The sequence below is a fragment of the Ranitomeya imitator genome, chromosome 3 (genome assembly GCF_032444005.1).
Source record: "Ranitomeya imitator isolate aRanImi1 chromosome 3, aRanImi1.pri, whole genome shotgun sequence".
Taxonomy (NCBI): Eukaryota; Metazoa; Chordata; class Amphibia; order Anura; family Dendrobatidae; genus Ranitomeya; species Ranitomeya imitator.
The window spans coordinates 468,754,167-468,772,541 of record NC_091284.1 but is presented as its reverse complement, the minus strand read 5'-3'; the positions used below and the strand labels follow the sequence as shown (position 1 = coordinate 468,772,541).

Below are 18,375 nucleotides of genomic sequence, written 5' to 3'. Positions count from 1 at the left end.
GCACCGAAATCTAATTAGCAGAAAACTTCACATGGTGATTACAGAAGAACCACAAAGCAGATTTCTTTACTTTGCATTAAAAAAAATTGTGCTGACAGGTTTACTTTAAATGTCAAGTTACAGTACTCTGCATCAAGATATGGTTAGTATGATGTGTGCTAGACTGAGTGCACTACATGTGTGTTTATGCGTCATGATTGCAGAATTGGAAGAGGAAGAGCAAGATCCAGCAAGGAAGGAGCTTTAAATCTTGAGTATAAAACTTATCATTTATTATGCACTTTTATAAAATAAAATAAAAACCTGAATTAAATTAACAGTGGTGCATCCCAAGGTTATAAGACCTACACATTTCGACTCCATGTTTTACTCCACATCTTAGACCATGAATAAGACGTGGAGTTGAAATGTGTAGGTCTTATAACCTTGGGATGCACCACTGTCAATGTCCTTGAGGTTTTTTTTTAAAGTGCATAATAAATGCTACATTTTATACTCGAGATTTCAAGCTCCTTCCTCGCTGGATCTTTCTCTTCCTCTTCCAAAAGTCTATGCTGTAGCTGCTCTGGCTCAGATCCGAGCGAGGTGATAGAAGCTCAGAAGCTCCTCACGTCCATCCAGGTGAGCGGACTTTGTCTACACAATTTGCTATGATTGCGGAATGTTATTCTACTCTTAGACTTCCTTTTGGAAGAGTACATGATAAGGGCGATATTTCTGACAATAATTGTACAAATATTTATTTTATGGGATATTATTGTTAACAAATACACGATTTACTTTCCTATAAACACCTTGAATTGTGCTTGCCAATATGTCGTATCTTTGCACATATTGGGTATATGTTTTCTTACAAGACAGTGATCACATTTGCACAGACATGACAATGAGAAATCAAGTTCTCTTGTGCACAGACTAGAACACAGAGGCCGCACAACATTATTATATAATATGAGGAAATTCCAAAAAACTGGCAGAAACCTCATTAAATACAGAAAAAGAAGCTAAACCAATTTTCGGTCACATCTGGCCTGCGGCACTTAATTTGTGCATTTTCTATTCATTTTACCAGTCGCAGTTATGTCTTCTCGTCATTGGCAACATCTACAGTGTCATTTGCCACTGGGGCTCTCGGTATGTGGATCCCCCTCTATCTGTATAGAGCTCAGGTCGTACAGAAAACAGTGGAGCCGTGTAACTTTGGACCCTGCAGCACCAAAGACAGGTATTTTATCAATTTGTACACTTCTCAAGGCTATATTCCCGTGATGAGTACATGGTGAGTTTTTCATGTGGCAGATTTTTTGTACCAATTATGTCCCACGCGTTTTTAATGCTGCCATCTTTGAATCCTTGGAATGTCATGTCACTTAAATAGCACGTATTACACTTAAGTGCATTTCCACAGCCTAAAAGCGCTAAAGACGAGTATGCATTTTTTTTGCATTTGGATTTTCTGCATCTAATGCAAGTGTATGAAGAAAATCCGCACATAACACGCGGCGTATTTGCTAGAAAAATTTACATTTTGCAAATTTGAAACACACCGCAGTTCACTTTGTACATAATAATGAAGCACAATGGGCACAAAATTTGTATTCATCCCAACCACTTTGCTGGAACCGTCAGACATTGCGTTTTTTTTATACAGTGTCAAAATCTCACCAAAAACTCATTATGGGAACTTAACCTAGAGGTACTAAGTAGAGTTGAGCAAGTATGTTTGGGTTCCCTCTTATTCGGCAAGCTATAGCGCTTACCGAATAAGCTGCAGATGGAACCCGGCTTCCTGGATCGCACCGGTCGATCAGCTGATCGGCGTCGCGGCTGTGACACTGACACAGCTGCGACACGTGCAGCTGCGGCGCCAATCAGCTGATCAGCCAGCGCGATCTAGGAAGCCAGGTTCCCTCTGCAGCTTATTCGGTAAGCGCTATAGCTTGCCGAATAAGAGGGAACCCGAACATATTCGCTCAACTCCTGTACTAAGGTTCTGCATTTATTTACAACTGTTATCCACTTACGTATTTCTGGAATACTTCTGTAATATTTCTCTTTTCTCTGCAACAAGTACTCTCATTTAATATAGAAAATCTGAAACCTCCTATGTTAAAGCATAAAGCCGCATACAAGTGTGGCACTTGGTAGGAGGACTGCAGGGTGCCTCTTGAATACAATGGACATCATGAATGAATGGATATTGACTTAATTTACATGACTATTTCCCCTGGATTCATTTTTTATTAGGGACTACTGGCCACTAGGATACACCTTAAGATCAGGGATGTTCAATAACTTTTTTTAGAATTTCTTAATATTAAACTCCCCACTGTGAAAAGAGAAGCCCTGTAACTAGGAGACGCTTATAGTTTTGACACTACTGTACCACTTGTCCATATAACAAGCCTTTCTATCTCTTTTTAACAGTTTGATTTTTGGAGCAATCACCTGCATCACCGGCTTTCTCGGAGTGATAACAGGGGCGGGAGCTACTAAATGGTGTCGGTTGAAAACTCAACGTGCTGACCCACTTGTCTGTGCCGTGGGCATGCTGGGATCGGCGATCTTCATTTGCTTAGTCTTCGTTGCTGCCAAGAGCAGCATCGTAGCTGCATATGTAAGTCACTTTACTAAGGAAATCTTTTCTCCTGTGCCTTTCTGTGGTTCTAAATAATTCCTGCCCAGTGAGGCTGAAACAAGCCTTCTGTGCCGCTCAGCTGGTATCCAGATTGCACATGATCTGAAATTGTTACACTCCTGTGAAAAAACTTATTGCCACCCACTCAGTCACTATTGCTTCTTTCGTACCCCTCCTTCCTGAGGCAGATAGTGTATTCTTGTAGTCTTACATGCGCTATTCGTAATTCCAGTTCTAGAGTACTGTGTGATAAAATAGCATTAATTCATTTTTTTTTTAATCCAAGTTTTTATCTAAATTTACAAGGTTTGATTTTGGCTAGCAGCCATGTTAGTGCTGCATTTGTGTGACATATATTATTTTGGAAATGTATAGTTTTCATATCTACACTATAAATTTTATATAATTTATACATTTTATATTTGTATTCATTTTACTATCATTTAGCAGTTACTTATATTTCTATACTGCTCTAGATATTGGCCAAATTCTTTAAGTTAAAGTAGCAGGAGGGTTGTGGAGTCGGTAAGCCAAACTTCCCACTCCAACTCCTTAATTTCCCTTACTTCTGCTCCCTCATACATGGCTCATGCCAAAGTGATACATTTACTGTAATAAAAAGGTACCATCAGGCTTTCATCACCATTGATACAAGCTATTTAACTTGCCTTAATCCTGTTTTCCTGTTCACTCTATCAGTTCTGAGATGAGTGCAGGCATTCCTTCCCAGTGCCTTTTTCCTTTCATCTGTGGAGGAAGAGCTTTACTACTGAGCATGAACATAAAGTGCAGCATAGATTTATCTCAACTTAAAACAGAGATCCTGAGATCAGGAACAGAACAGACATTTATAGGACATTTCATAATTTTCCCAAATTATTATGAAAATTACAGTACATACTGCATTGAACTACTGTACCCAATGTATTATATATTTTAGGAGTCTGAGTCAGTTCATGCTATGCCAACTCCAAGTAAACCAAAATTGACACAGACTCCGACTTCACGACTTTGACTCCACAATACTGGGTGGCAGGACATTTTTTTTTAATCAATCAACCTAGTAGTATGGCAGTATTGGTCATAGAACGACAATGAAACTCATACCTGCCTTACAGTCATTCTATGTGCCAGAGATAAAAATCAAGCTTTGAAGCTAAATGCAAATTAGCCTGAAAGTGTATGAGTGGCACCTATATTACCATATCACTAGTTTGATTAGTGAAATTCTTCTGATTGTATTTAAAAGGTTTCCACTCTAAAATGAACCAGATGGTATTAAAGGGGCTTTTATCATTGCTGTGTCTGAGGAGGACTACAGGGCAATTACTGAATAATTAGAATGCCATGGCTTTACTTAAGTTAGCACCCTGCTTTGCCAATGCATGGCAAATGAATATTGGCATAGATTTTCAATAAAAAACATCCTGGTTTGTCTCCAAGCAGCAATACTTTTTCAACCTGCTTTTGATTTGTGGGTCCATATTATGAGAAGTTGTCCAAACCTGACAAACTCTTTAAACTTTGGTAATCCATACATATGTGGTGGAACAGTCACTACAGCAATATATTACCGCACAATATATGACATATGCTAAAGCTCATAGACCGCTAAATAGAGTCATTACGGAAACCTACATATGGGTTTTCAAGATAATACAATAATTTCACCTATATGTTAGAACTCTCTAACCAAGCTCGAATGATAAACTGCCTGTTCCTGGTGATTTTAGACACCATTCAGCATCTAGTGTATTCTAAAAATGTAGCTGGAATTCACAAGGCTTTTAACACCACGGCATACTTGCCAATGCAGGTTTATTTTCCCCAGAAAACGTAATACTGTAAAATTGGAAAAGTAAATGCATTGTACATGTACACGTGGTTTTTACGTAGCTGTTATTCTAGGGGAAAAGAGGACAGCAATGATTTTATGTTAGCAATAGATCTCTATATTTTGGAGGGAAGCTGGAAAATGTTTGTATGGGGGACACTTAAAAAGCACTAAACTTTGATTTGTGACAACTCGGCAGGTCCGTTTAGGAAAAAAAATCACTGCAGAATTACTCAGAGGAACAAGAATTCATGATTAAGGCAGAAATGTAGGTATCCAGCTAGTTATAAAACACAAACCTGCTAATAATTCAGCAAGCCCCCAGAAAAAAAAATGGACAGCTGTGCTGGAAATCTATTGGTGATACGTATTATCATACCCATTATACTTGAAAAGGCAAAAGGTCATCAAGTTCATCCTGCCTTGGGCTGAGCTGTTTGGTCCAGAGGAAGACAAAGCAAAACCCCTTGAATGTTGCTAGTTGTGGAATTTAGGTCCCACCTAGCAGTCAAATATTTCCCTACATCAGTTCTACATCAATCACCTCCTTATTTATTCTCCTCCTCAATACCGTTAGTTATAACTAAAGGTCTGGACCTCATTAAATTCTTTAATCAAACATTGGTAGAGCACTCTGGAATTTGGCGCCACTTACAGTAAAGAACCCTTTCCTCTTTCTTAAGCTGCATTTCCTTTACATGTAAATTAGTCCCCTTATAAGAGTAGGGCTTACTGATTTTGCTACATATACTCATTAGCAAATACAGCAAGCTTAATTCCCTCTCCCTGATCCTTACTTTGGGTGGGACAGTTCTGCTAAATACCTCTAAACAAGAAAAAAAAAAGTAGGTTCTGTCATAGTAATAGACTCCCTTTAAAGTGTGTTTGTTTGACAGCACCTATTTCCAGTTTTTTAGAAAGCTATAATCAAGAATAAATGAATATAATATATAACTGTTAGCATTGCTTATTGTAGAAGAGCCAGTGAGCAGCGAAGGCAGAATGGAGTAGACTCATTCAGCACACAACCATAATGCTCTTCAAAGACTAGAAACACAATAGGACCAGAGCAAGAATACAAATAGTGAGCAGAACAAAACAATAACTGGAAAGACGGTCTTACTAAATGCGCAGGCGGTGGGATGGGTGGCTTTGTATTCTTCTCATTAACCATGTCAATGCAAGACTATAGTACATCAAAAGCACTCTTTCCTTGTATCCATATAATATACAAACCTCAATGTCACCATACACCAACAGCAGGGTGAAAGGACTAATCTTAGGTTATATCTCTTACTTGCAAAGTTGACTTCATAACTCCTCAAATATATTTATAAAATATAGTTATAGTAATAGATACTGAAATTATGTATTTACCCCAAGCTCCTTTCTTGAAGGAAAAACGTTGCGCTGTACATACAGTCCAATCTGTGGACAGCATTAAGCATGTTATAGAGAAGTCGAAACCGAGCAGACTGATATATGGATTTGTTGAAAATGATTCAGTAGAACCTGTATTTTATTCATTGAAGTCCCTGGTGTTTCTATGTATAGGAGTCCAGAGGTCGGTCCTATTCAGTGATTGACAGTTATCTCTGCATACACAGTCTACAGGGAAGACTGTCAATCACTGGTAGGTCCGCCCTCTAGACTCAAGCTTGCAATTTCTGCACTGAGATCCTTGGTTTGTAAGGTTTACTGAACTTCTATGCCACAAAAAAGCATATTAATCTGATCAACTCCTGCTGCTGTGCTATATTTTGCCATCAGATATTTTGCCACCAATTTTAATATGACTGATTCCCTTTAACATTAGACTTATATTAATAGGTAAGAATAGAGCTACGAACTGTGGCTTTCCAGCTGTTCAGAATCTAAGCAGAAATTGAAATGAACAAACTAATAGTGACAGACAGGTATAGAGGGGTGAGGACACTGCCATTGTGGCCTTACATTCCACAGCATAATGGGGAAGGAGACAGTAGGTTCGGCGGTTTCAGCACCTCTGGTGTTGGTAAGACGGCAGCTCTGATAATGATGAGGTGGCAACAGGGTCATTGCAGCCTGTAAACTGTTCTGAAGAGATGGGTTTCCAAGTTCTGCTTCAAAGTTCCAAATGTAGGGATTTTTGGATGCGTTGGCGCACAGAATTCTAGAGGATGGGGGATACCCTCGAGACGTCTTGCAGTCGATTGGGTGAGGAACGTATGAGCGTGGAAGAGAAGCATATATTAGGATGACCAGAAATTACATAGTGGGAGATTAGTTCAGAGATATATGGGGAGACAGATTATGGACAGCTTTGTAAGTCAGTGGGAGCCAATAAAGGGATTTGCAGAGGGGAGTAGCGAGGAGAGAGGTGGATTAGTGGAGCAGCAGAGTTAAGGACAGACTAGAGAGATGTGAGAGAATTAGCAGGAAGGCCACAGAAGAGGATATTGCAGTAGGCAAGAGATGATGAGGACATACACTATTATTTTAGTAGATTGATGGTTGAGGAAAGGATAGGTTCTGGAAATATTTTTGAGTTGGAGGCGGCAAGATGTGGCAAGAACTTGGATGTATGGTTTGAAGGACAAGGCAGAGTCAAGGGTTTCGCATAGGCAGCGAACTTTAGATACAGGGGAAACCTTGATGTCATTTATTGTGATAGACAGATCAGATGGGGAAAATAGGTGAGCTGGAGGAAAGCTGATGAGTTCAGTTTTGTCAATGTTGAGTTTCAGAAGTGAGGGGTGAAGGAGGATAGAGCTAAAATACACTCTGGGATTCTGGACAGCAGAGAAGTGATGTCTGGGCCAAAGAAGTAGATCTCTTGTCATTGGCCAAAGGTATAGATGGAGAAGAGTAAGAGAGAGCGGATGGGATGAAGAAGTAGTATAGGAGTGGGAGACGCTAAATGTGCAGTTAGAGAGGTATGAGGAGATCCAGGAGAGGGCAAGGGTAAGAGAGAGTGGTTGATTGTTGAGGACAGAGGACAGATCTAGAAGGAAGTGTATAGTGAAATGTCTGTTGGCTTTGTGTTATGAAAGGTAATTCAGTACCACAATGGACATAGAGGTCAGCGCACATACAGTGACCTGGCAATAACCCAAAAAACAAGAACGAGCTCTGAGACGTGGGAACTCTGTTGACTGCAATCCCTAATCCTCTCCAACCACACTAAAGGCAGCCGTGGATTGCGCCTAACGCTGCCTATGCAACTCGGCACGGCCTGAGAAACTAGCTAGCCTGAAGATAGAAAATAAGCCTACCTTGCCTCAGAGAAATACCCCAAAGGAAAAGGCAGCCCCCCACATATAATGACTGTGAGTTAAGATGAAAAGACAAACGTAGAGATGAAATAGATTTAGCAAAGTGAGGCCCAACTTTCTGAACAGAGCGAGGATAGGAAAGGTAACTTTGCGGTCAACACAAAACCCTACAAAAACCACGCAAAGGGGGCAAAAAGACCCTCCGTACCGAACTAACGGCACGGAGGTACACCCTCTGCGTCCCAGAGCTTCCAGCAAGCAGTAAAAAACAAATTGACAAGCTGGACAGAAAAAAACAGCAAACAAATAGCAAAGAGGAACTTAGCTATGCAGAGCAGCAGGCCACAGGAACGATCCAGGAGGAAACAGGTCCAATACTAGAACATTGACTGGAAGCCAGGATCAAAGCACTAGGTGGAGTTAAATAGAGAAGCAACTAACGACTTCACCACATCACCTGAGGACGGAAACTCAGAAGCCACAGTACCACTTTCCTCCACCAACGGAAGCTCACAGAGAGAACCAGCCGAAGTACCACTTGTGACCACATGAGGGAGCTCTGCCACAGAATTCACAACCGTACCCCCCCCTTGAGGAGGGGTCACCGAACCCTCACCAGAGCTCCCAGGAGGACCAGGATGAGCCATATGAAAGGCACGAACAAGATCGGGAGCATGGACATCAGAGGCAAAGACCCAGGAATTATCTTCCTGAGCATAACCCTTCCACTTAACCAGATACTGGAGTTTCCGCCTTGAAACACGAGAATCCAAAATCTTCTCCACAATATACTCCAACTCCCCCTCCACCAAAACCGGGGCAGGCGGATTAACAGATGGAACCATAGGTGCCACGTATCTCCGCAACAATGACCTATGGAATACGTTATGTATGGAAAATGAATCTGGAAGGGTCAGACGAAAAGACACAGGATTAAGAACCTCAGAAATCCTATACGGACCAATAAAACGAGGTTTAAACTTAGGAGAGGAAACCTTCATAGGAATATGACGAGAAGATAACCAAACCAAGTCCCCAACCCGAAGTCGGGGACCCACACAGCGTCTGCGATTAGCGAAACGTTGAGCCTTCTCCTGGGACAAAGTCAAATTGTCCACTACATGAGTCCAAATCTGCTGCAACCTGTCCACCACAGTATCCACACCAGGACAGTCCGAAGACTCAACCTGCCCTGAAGAGAAACGAGGATAGAACCCAGAGTTGCAGAAAAACGGTGAAACCAAGGTAGCCGAGCTGGCCCGATTATTAAGGGCGAACTCAGCCAAAGGCAAAAAGGACACCCAGTCATCCTGATCAGCAGAAACAAAGCATCTCAGATATGTTTCCAAGGTCTGATTGGTTCGTTCGGTCTGGCCATTAGTCTGAGGATGGAAAGCCGAGGAAAAAGACAAGTCAATGCCCATCCTACCACAAAAGGCTCGCCAAAACCTTGAAACAAACTGGGAACCTCTGTCAGAAACGATATTCTCTGGAATGCCATGTAAACGAACCGCATGCTGGAAAAACAATGGCACCAAATCAGAGGAGGAAGGCAATTTAGACAAGGGTACCAAATGGACCATCTTAGAGAAGCGATCACAGACCACCCAAATGACTGACATCTTTTGAGAGACGGGAAGATCTGAAATAAAATCCATAGAGATATGTGTCCAAGGCCTCTTCGGGACCGGCAAGGGCAAAAGCAACCCACTGGCACGAGAACAGCAGGGCTTAGCCCGAGCAGAAATCCCACAGGACTGCACAAAAGCACGCACATCCCGCGACAGAGATGGCCACCAAAAGGATCTAGCCACTAACTCTCTGGTACCAAAGATTCCAGGATGACCAGCCAACACCGAACAATGAACCTCAGAGATAACTTTATTCGTCCACCTATCAGGGACAAACAGTTTCTCCGCTGGGCAACGATCAGGTTTATTAGCCTGAAATTTTTGCAGCACCCGCCGCAAATCAGGGGAGATGGCAGACACAATTACTCCCTCTTTGAGGATACCCGCCGGCTCAGATACACCCGGAGAGTCGGGCACAAAACTCCTAGACAGAGCATCCGCCTTCACATTTTTAGAGCCCGGAAGGTATGAAATCACAAAGTCAAAACGGGCAAAAAACAATGACCAACGAGCTTGTCTAGGATTCAACCGCTTGGCGGACTCGAGATAAGTCAAGTTCTTATGATCAGTCAAGACCACCACGCGATGCTTAGCTCCTTCAAGCCAATGACGCCACTCCTCGAATGCCCACTTCATGGCCAGCAACTCTCGATTGCCCACATCATAATTTCGCTCAGCAGGCGAAAACTTCCTGGAAAAGAAGGCGCATGGTTTCATCACCGAGCAATCAGAACTTCTCTGCGACAAAACAGCCCCTGCTCCAATCTCAGAAGCATCAACCTCGACCTGGAACGGAAGCGAAACATCTGGTTGACACAACACAGGGGCAGAAGAAAAACGACGCTTCAACTCTTGAAAAGCTTCCACCGCAGCAGAAGACCAATTGACCAAATCAGCACCTTTCTTGGTCAAATCGGTCAATGGTTTAGCAATACTAGAAAAATTGCAGATGAAGCGACGATAAAAATTAGCAAAGCCCAGGAACTTTTGCAGACTTTTCAGAGATGTCGGCTGAGTCCAATTATGGATGGCTTGGACCTTAACAGGATCCATCTCGATAGTAGAAGGGGAAAAGATGAGCCCCAAAAATTAAACCTTCTGAACACCAAAGAGACACTTTGATCCCTTCACAAACAAAGAATTAGCACGCAGGACCTGAAACACCGTTCTGACCTGCTTCACATGAGACTCCCAATCATCCGAGAAGATCAAAATGTCATCTAAGTACACAATCAGGAATTTATCCAGGTACTCTCGGAAGATGTCATGCATAAAGGACTGAAACACTGATGGAGCATTGGCAAGTCCGAATGGCATTACTAGATACTCAAAATGGCCCTCGGGCGTATTAAATGCAGTTTTCCACTCATCGCCTCGCTTAATACGCACAAGATTATACGCACCACGAAGATCTATCTTGGTGAACCAACTAGCCCCCTTAATCCGAGCAAACAAATCAGATAGCAGCGGCATGGGGTACTGAAATTTAACCGTGATCTTATTTAGAAGGCGGTAATCTATACAAGGTCTCAGCGAACCATCCTTCTTGGCTACAAAAAAGAACCCTGCTCCCAATGGCGACGATGACGGGCGAATATGCCCCTTCTCCAAAGACTCCTTCACATAACTCCAAATAGCGGCGTGCTCAGGCACATATAAATTAAACAGTCGACCTTTTGGGAATTTACTACCAGGAATCAAATCGATAGCACAATCACAACCCCTATGCGGAGGTAGGGTATCGGACTTGGGCTCATCAAATAAATCCCGGTAATCAGACAAGAACTCAGGAACCTCAGAAGGGGTGGATGACGAAATAGTCAGAAATGGGACATCACCATGTACCCCCTGATAACCCCAGCTGGACACAGACATGGATTTCCAGTCTAAAACTGGATTATGGACTTGTAGCCATGGCAACCCCAACACGACCACATCATGCAGATTATGCAACACCAGAAAGCGAATAACCTCCTGATGTGCAGGAGCCATGCACATGGTCAGCTGGGTCCAGTACTGAGGCTTATTCTTGGCCAAAGGCGTAGCATCAATTCCTCTCAATGGAATAGGACACTGCAAGGGCTCCAAGAAAAACCCACAACGCCTAGCATACTCCAAGTCCATCAAATTCAGGGCAGCGCCTGAGTCCACAAATGCCATGACAGAATACGATGACAAAGAGCAGATCAAGGTAACAGACAGAAGAAATTTTGACTGTACCGTACCAATGGTGGCAGACCTAGCGAACCGCTTAGTGCGCTTAGGACAATCAGAGATAGCATGAGTGGAATCACCACAGTAGAAACACAGCCCATTCAGACGTCTGTGTTCTTGCCGTTCAACTCTGGTCAAAGTCCTATCGCACTGCATAGGCTCAGGTTTAAGCTCAGGTAATACCGCCAAATGGTGCACAGATTTACGCTCGCGCAAGCGTCGACCGATCTGAATGGCCAAAGACATAGACTCATTCAGACCAGCAGGCATAGGAAATCCCACCATGACATCCTTAAGGGCTTCAGAGAGACCTTTTCTGAAAATAGCTGCGAGCGCACCTTCATTCCACTGAGTGAGTACGGACCACTTTCTAAATTTCTGACAATATACCTCTATTTCATCCTGACCCTGACACAGAGCCAGCAAATTCTTCTCTGCCTGATCCACAGAATTTGGCTCATCGTACAGCAATCCGAGCGCCAGGAAAAATGCATCGATATTACTTAATGCAGGATCCCCTGGCACAAGGGAAAATGCCCAGTACTGAGGATCGCCACGCAAAAAAGAAATAACGATCCTAACTTGTTGAACTGGGTCACCAGAGGAGCGAGGTTTCAAAGCCAGAAATAGTTTACAATTATTTTTGAAACTCAGAAATTTAGTTCTATCTCCAAAAAACAAATCAGGAATAGGGATTCTCGGTTCTAACATAGAATTCTGAACCACAAAGTCTTGAATACTTTGTACTCTTGCCATGAGCTGATCCACACATGAAGACAGACCTTTAATGTCCATTGCTACACCTGTGTCCTGAACCACCCAAATGTCTAGGGGAAAAAAAAGGCAAAACACAGTGCAAAGAAAAAAAAAATGGTCTCAGAACTTCTTTTTTCCCTCTATTGAGAATCATTAGTACTTTGGGCTTCCAGTACTGTTATGAAAGGTAATTCAGTACCACAATGGACATAGAGGTCAGCGCACATACAGTGACCTGGCAATAACCCAAAAAACAAGAACGAGCTCTGAGACGTGGGAACTCTGTTGACCGAATCCCTAATCCTCTCCAACCACACTAAAGGCAGCCGTGGATTGCGCCTAATGCTGCCTATGCAACTCGGTACGGCCTGAGAAACTAGCTAGCCTGAAGATAGAAAATAAGCCTACCTTGCCTCAGAGAAATACCCCAAAGGAAAAGGCAGCCCCCACATATAATGACTGTGAGTTAAGATGAAAAGACAAACGTAGAGATGAAATAGATTTAGCAAAGTGAGGCCCAACTTTCTGAACAGAGCGAGGATAGGAAAGGTAACTTTGCGGTCAACACAAAACCCTACAAAAACCACGCAAAGGGGGCAAAAAGACCCTCCGTACCGAACTAACGGCACGGAGGTACACCCTCTGCGTCCCAGAGCTTCCAGCAAGCAGTAAAAAACAAATTGACAAGCTGGACAGAAAAAAACAGCAAACAAATAGCAAAGAGGAACTTGGCTATGCAGAGCAGCAGGCCACAGGAACGATCCAGGAGGAAACAGGTCCAATACTAGAACATTGACTGGAAGCCAGGATCAAAGCACTAGGTGGAGTTAAATAGAGAAGCACCTAACGACTTCACCACATCACCTGAGGACGAAAACTCAGAAGCCGCAGTACCACTTTCCTCCACCAACGGAAGCTCACAGAGAGAACCAGCCGAAGTACCACTTGTGACCACAGGAGGGAGCTCTGCCACAGAATTCACAACAGCTTTGGCAGTAAGTCGTTTGTAAATTTGGTTAGGGCAGTTTCGGTGGAATAGTGGGGTGGAAGCCGGAGTGAAGGTTGTAAAGGAGTAGGTTAGATGAGAGGTGGGAGGAAAGTACAGTGTGGACATGCTTTTTGAGGAGTTTGGAGGCGAACGGGAGCAGCGATATGGGCCGATAGCTGGACATACAGGCTATATACAGTGCAACATTTCAATGCCTGGAAGGAGATACAGCTATCAAACAAAAAAACTCCCTAATCTCTGTATCTATGGAAAAAGAAACCTTAATATAATATGACCATTGAGTGAAGAGTATTGTGTTCTTGATTGGTGTAATTCAATATTTGTAAGCCAAGTACCCACTACTCAAATTCTCCCCAAGGGTATTGTCATACACCATGTTGCATCTATCAAAGTGTTTGCCCTCTTGGATACCACTGGTTAAGATCCTCATCTGGTGTATCTCTATAAACGCTAACAGAAATATTAAACCGCATTCTTGAATGCCTTTATACTCCTTTTAAATAGTAACATAGTAACATAGTAACATAGTTAGTAAGGCCGAAAAAAGACATTTGTCCATCCAGTTCAGCCTATATTCCATCATAATAAATACCCAGATCTACGTCCTTCTACAGAACCTAATAATTGTATGATACAATATTGTTCTGCTCCAGGAAGACATCCAGGCCTCTCTTGAACCCCTCGACTGAGTTCGCCATCACCACCTCCTCAGGCAAGCAATTCCAGATTCTCACTGCCCTAACAGTAAAGAATCCTCTTCTATGTTGGTGGAAAAACCTTCTCTCCTCCAGACGCAAAGAATGCCCCCTTGTGCCCGTCACCTTCCTTGGTATAAACAGATCCTCAGCGAGATATTTGTATTGTCCCCATATATACTTATACATGGTTATTAGATCGCCCCTCAGTCGTCTTTTTTCTAGACTAAATAATCCTAATTTCGCTAATCTATCTGGGTATTGTAGTTCTCCCATCCCCTTTATTAATTTTGTTGCCCTCCTTTGTACTCTCTCTAGTTCCATTATATCCTTCCTGAGCACCGGTGCCCAAAACTGGACACAGTACTCCATGTGCGGTCTAACTAGGGATTTGTACAGAGGCAGTATAATGCTCTCATCATGTGTATCCAGACCTCTTTTAATGCACCCCATGATCCTGTTTGCCTTGGCAGCTGCTGCCTGGCACTGGCTGCTCCAGGTAAGTTTATCATTAACTAGGATCCCCAAGTCCTTCTCCCTGTCAGATTTACCCAGTGGTTTCCCGTTCAGTGTGTAATGGTGATATTGATTCCCTCTTCCCATGTGTATAACCTTACATTTATCATTGTTAAACCTCATCTGCCACCTTTCAGCCCAAGTTTCCAACTTATCCAGATCCATCTGTAGCAGAATACTATCTTCTCTTGTATTAACTGCTTTACATAGTTTTGTATCATCTGCAAATATCGATATTTTACTGTGTAAACCTTCTACCAGATCATTAATGAATATGTTGAAGAGAACAGGTCCCAATACTGACCCCTGCGGTACCCCACTGGTCACAGCGACCCAGTTAGAGACTATACCATTTATAACCACCCTCTGCTTTCTATCACTAAGCCAGTTACTAACCCATTTACACACATTTTCCCCCAGACCAAGCATTCTCATTTTGTGTACCAACCTCTTGTGCGGCACGGTATCAAACGCTTTGGAAAAATCGAGATATACCACGTCCAATGACTCACCGTGGTCCAGTCTATAGCTTACCTCTTCATAAAAACTGATTAGATTGGTTTGACAGGAGCGATTTCTCATAAACCCATGCTGATATGGAGTTAAACAGTTATTCTCATTGAGATAATCCAGAATAACATCCCTCAGAAACCCTTCAAATATTTTACCAACAATAGAGGTTAGACTTACTGGCCTATAATTTCCAGGTTCACTTTTAGAGCCCTTTTTGAATATTGGCACCACATTTGCTATGCGCCAGTCCTGCGGAACAGACCCTGTCGCTATAGAGTCACTAAAAATAAGAAATAATGGTTTATCTATTACATTACTTAGTTCTCTTAGTACTCGTGGGTGTATGCCATCCGGACCCGGAGATTTATCTATTTTAATCTTATTTAGCCGGTTTCGCACCTCTTCTTGGGTTAGATTGGTGACCCTTAATATAGGGTTTTCATTGTTTCTTGGGATTTCACCTAGCATTTCATTTTCCACCGTGAATACCGTGGAGAAGAAGGTGTTTAATATGTTAGCTTTTTCCTCGTCATCTACAACCATTCTTTCCTCACTATTTTTTAAGGGGCCTACATTTTCAGTTTTTATTCTTTTACTATTGATATAGTTGAAGAACAGTTTGGGATTAGTTTTACTCTCCTTAGCAATGTGCTTCTCTGTTTCCTTTTTGGCAGCTTTAATTAGTTTTTTAGATAAAGTATTTTTCTCCCTATAGTTTTTTAGAGCTTCAATGGTGCCATCCTGCTTTAGTAGTGCAAATGCTTTCTTTTTACTGTTAATTGCCTGTCTTACTTCTTTGTTTAGCCACATTGGGTTTTTCCTATTTCTAGTCCTTTTATTCCCACAAGGTATAAACCGCTTACACTGCCTATTTAGGATGTTCTTAAACATTTCCCATTTATTATCTGTATTCTCATTTCTGAGGATATTGTCCCAGTCTACCAGATTAAGGGCATCTCTAAGCTGTTCAAACTTTGCCTTCCTAAAGTTCAATGTTTTTGTGACTCCCTGACAAGTCCCCCTAGTGAAAGACAGGTGAAACTGCACAATATTGTGGTCGCTATTTCCTAAATGCCCAACCACCTGCAGATTTGTTATTCTGTCAGGTCTATTAGATAGTATTAGGTCTAAAAGTGCTGCTCCTCTGGTTGGATTCTGCACCAATTGTGAAAGATAATTTTTCTTGGTTATTAGCAGAAACCTGTTGCCTTTATGGGTTTCACAGGTTTCTGTTTCCCAGTTAATATCCGGGTAGTTAAAGTCCCCCATAACCAGGACCTCATTATGGGTTGCAGCTTCATCTATCTGCTTTAGAAGTAGACTTTCCATGCTTTCTGTTATATTTGGGGGTTTGTAACAGACCCCAATGAGAATTTTGTTACCATTTTTCCCTCCATGAATTTCAACCCATATGGACTCGACATCCTCATTCCCTTCGCTAATATCCTCCCTTAAAGTGGACTTTAGACAAGACTTTACATAGAGACAAACCCCTCCTCCTCTCCGATTTTTACGATCCTTTCTAAACAGACTGTAACCCTGTAAGTTAACTGCCCAGTCATAGCTTTCATCTAACCATGTCTCGGTTATTCCCACTATGTCAAAGTTACCTGTAGATATTTCTGCTTCTAGTTCTTCCATCTTGTTTGTCAGGCTTCTGGCGTTTGCGAGCATGCAGTTTAGAGGATTTTGTTTTGTTCCAATCTCCTCACTGTGGATTGTTTTAGAAATGTTCTTACCTCCCTTCTGAGTATGTTTTCCTGGGTCGTCTTTGTTCGAGTCTAATGTTTTTCTTCCCGTCCCCTCTTCTTCTAGTTTAATGCCCTCCTGATGAGTGTAGCGAGTCTTCTGGCGAATGTGTGTTTCCCAGGTTTGTTGAGGTGTAGTCCGTCTCTGGCGAGGAGTCCATCATACCAGTAATTCACACCGTGGTCCAGGAATCCAAATCCTTGTTGTCTGCACCATCGTCTTAGCCAGTTGTTTGCATCAAGGATCCTGTTCCATCTCCTGGTGCCATGCCCGTCTACTGGAAGGATAGAAGAAAAAACTACCTGTGCATCCAGTTCCTTTACTTTCTTCCCCAACTCTTCAAAGTCCTTGCAGATTGTCGGTAGGTCCTTCCTTGCCGTGTCATTGGTGCCAACATGTATCAGAAGAAATGGGTGGACGTCCTTGGAGCTGAAGAGCTTTGGTATCCTATCGGTCACATCCTTGATCATCGCACCTGGAAGGCAGCATACTTCTCTTGCAGTTATGTCCGGTCTGCAGATGGCTGCTTCGGTGCCTCTCAGTAGTGAGTCTCCCACCACCACCACTCTTCGTTGCTTCTTGGCTGTACTTTTTGCTGTCACTTGTTGCTGTGTGCCCTTTTCTTTTTTGCTTGCTGGTATTGCTTCATTCTTAGGTGTGCCATCTTCATCCTCTACAAAGATTTGATATCGGTTCTTCAGTTGTGTGGTTGGTGATTTCTCCATGGTCTTCTTGCTTCTTTTGGTCACATGCTTCCACTCATCTGCTTTTGGAGGTTCTCTGACACTTTTTGCACCTTCTGTGACCAGTAGAGATGCTTCTGTTCTGTCTAGAAAGTCTTCATTCTCTTTGATGAGTTTCAAAGTTGCTATTCTTTCTTCCAGACCCCGCACATTTTCTTCTAAAAGGGCCACTAGTCTACACTTCTGACAGGTGAAATTGGATTCTTCTTCTGGTCGATCTGTGAACATGTAGCACATGCTGCAGCTCACCATGTAGGTTGTCACATCTGCCATGTTGCTCCTAGATCCTGCTGACTTGCTGTGTGTTTTCCTTCTTGTGTAATCTACTCAGCCAAGCTCTCTTGCAATAATGTCCTACAGGCAAAAATTTGGTTTGGTGATGCTTTCCAAGCAGCTGGTCCCGGCTGTACCCAACGATCTTCTTGCTGAGGGAGACTCTTCGCTTTTCCCAGAAGGCACCTGGAATATGCAAATTAGCCTCCTGAAGCTTGAATCCCTGGTTTGGTGATGCTTTCGAAGCAGCTGGTCCCGGCTGTACCTAACGATCTTCTAGCTTAGGGAGACTTCGCTTCTCCCAGAAGGCACCTGGAATATGCAAATTAGCCTCCTGAAGCTTGAATCCCTGGTTTCAAGGATTCCATGAACGAACATTTAACTGACAGCTATCATGCGATCTCTCCCAAATCCCCCACACACGGGAATGCTCGGCTCCTGTGTCCTCTGAGAAGGCCGCTGCCAGACTTCTGTGGTAGCAAATTCTCTGCAGGAAGAACAAAGGGATCGAACATTAAATGTTAGCAGACCGGATCTCTCTGCTCCGATA

General features: G+C 42.7%; 1 protein-coding gene across 1 annotated transcript in view; it reads left to right on the top strand.

Annotated features, from left to right (window-relative positions):
• LOC138670273 (sphingosine-1-phosphate transporter SPNS2) overlaps positions 1 to 18,375 on the top strand; it is a 169,725-nt gene that overhangs the window by 133,231 nt on the left and 18,119 nt on the right. The window contains exons 7-8 of the mRNA XM_069757466.1: positions 1,073 to 1,225; positions 2,428 to 2,617. Coding sequence (XP_069613567.1) covers positions 1,073 to 1,225; positions 2,428 to 2,617 — 343 coding nt within the window. The remainder of the gene's footprint in view (positions 1 to 1,072; positions 1,226 to 2,427; positions 2,618 to 18,375) is intronic.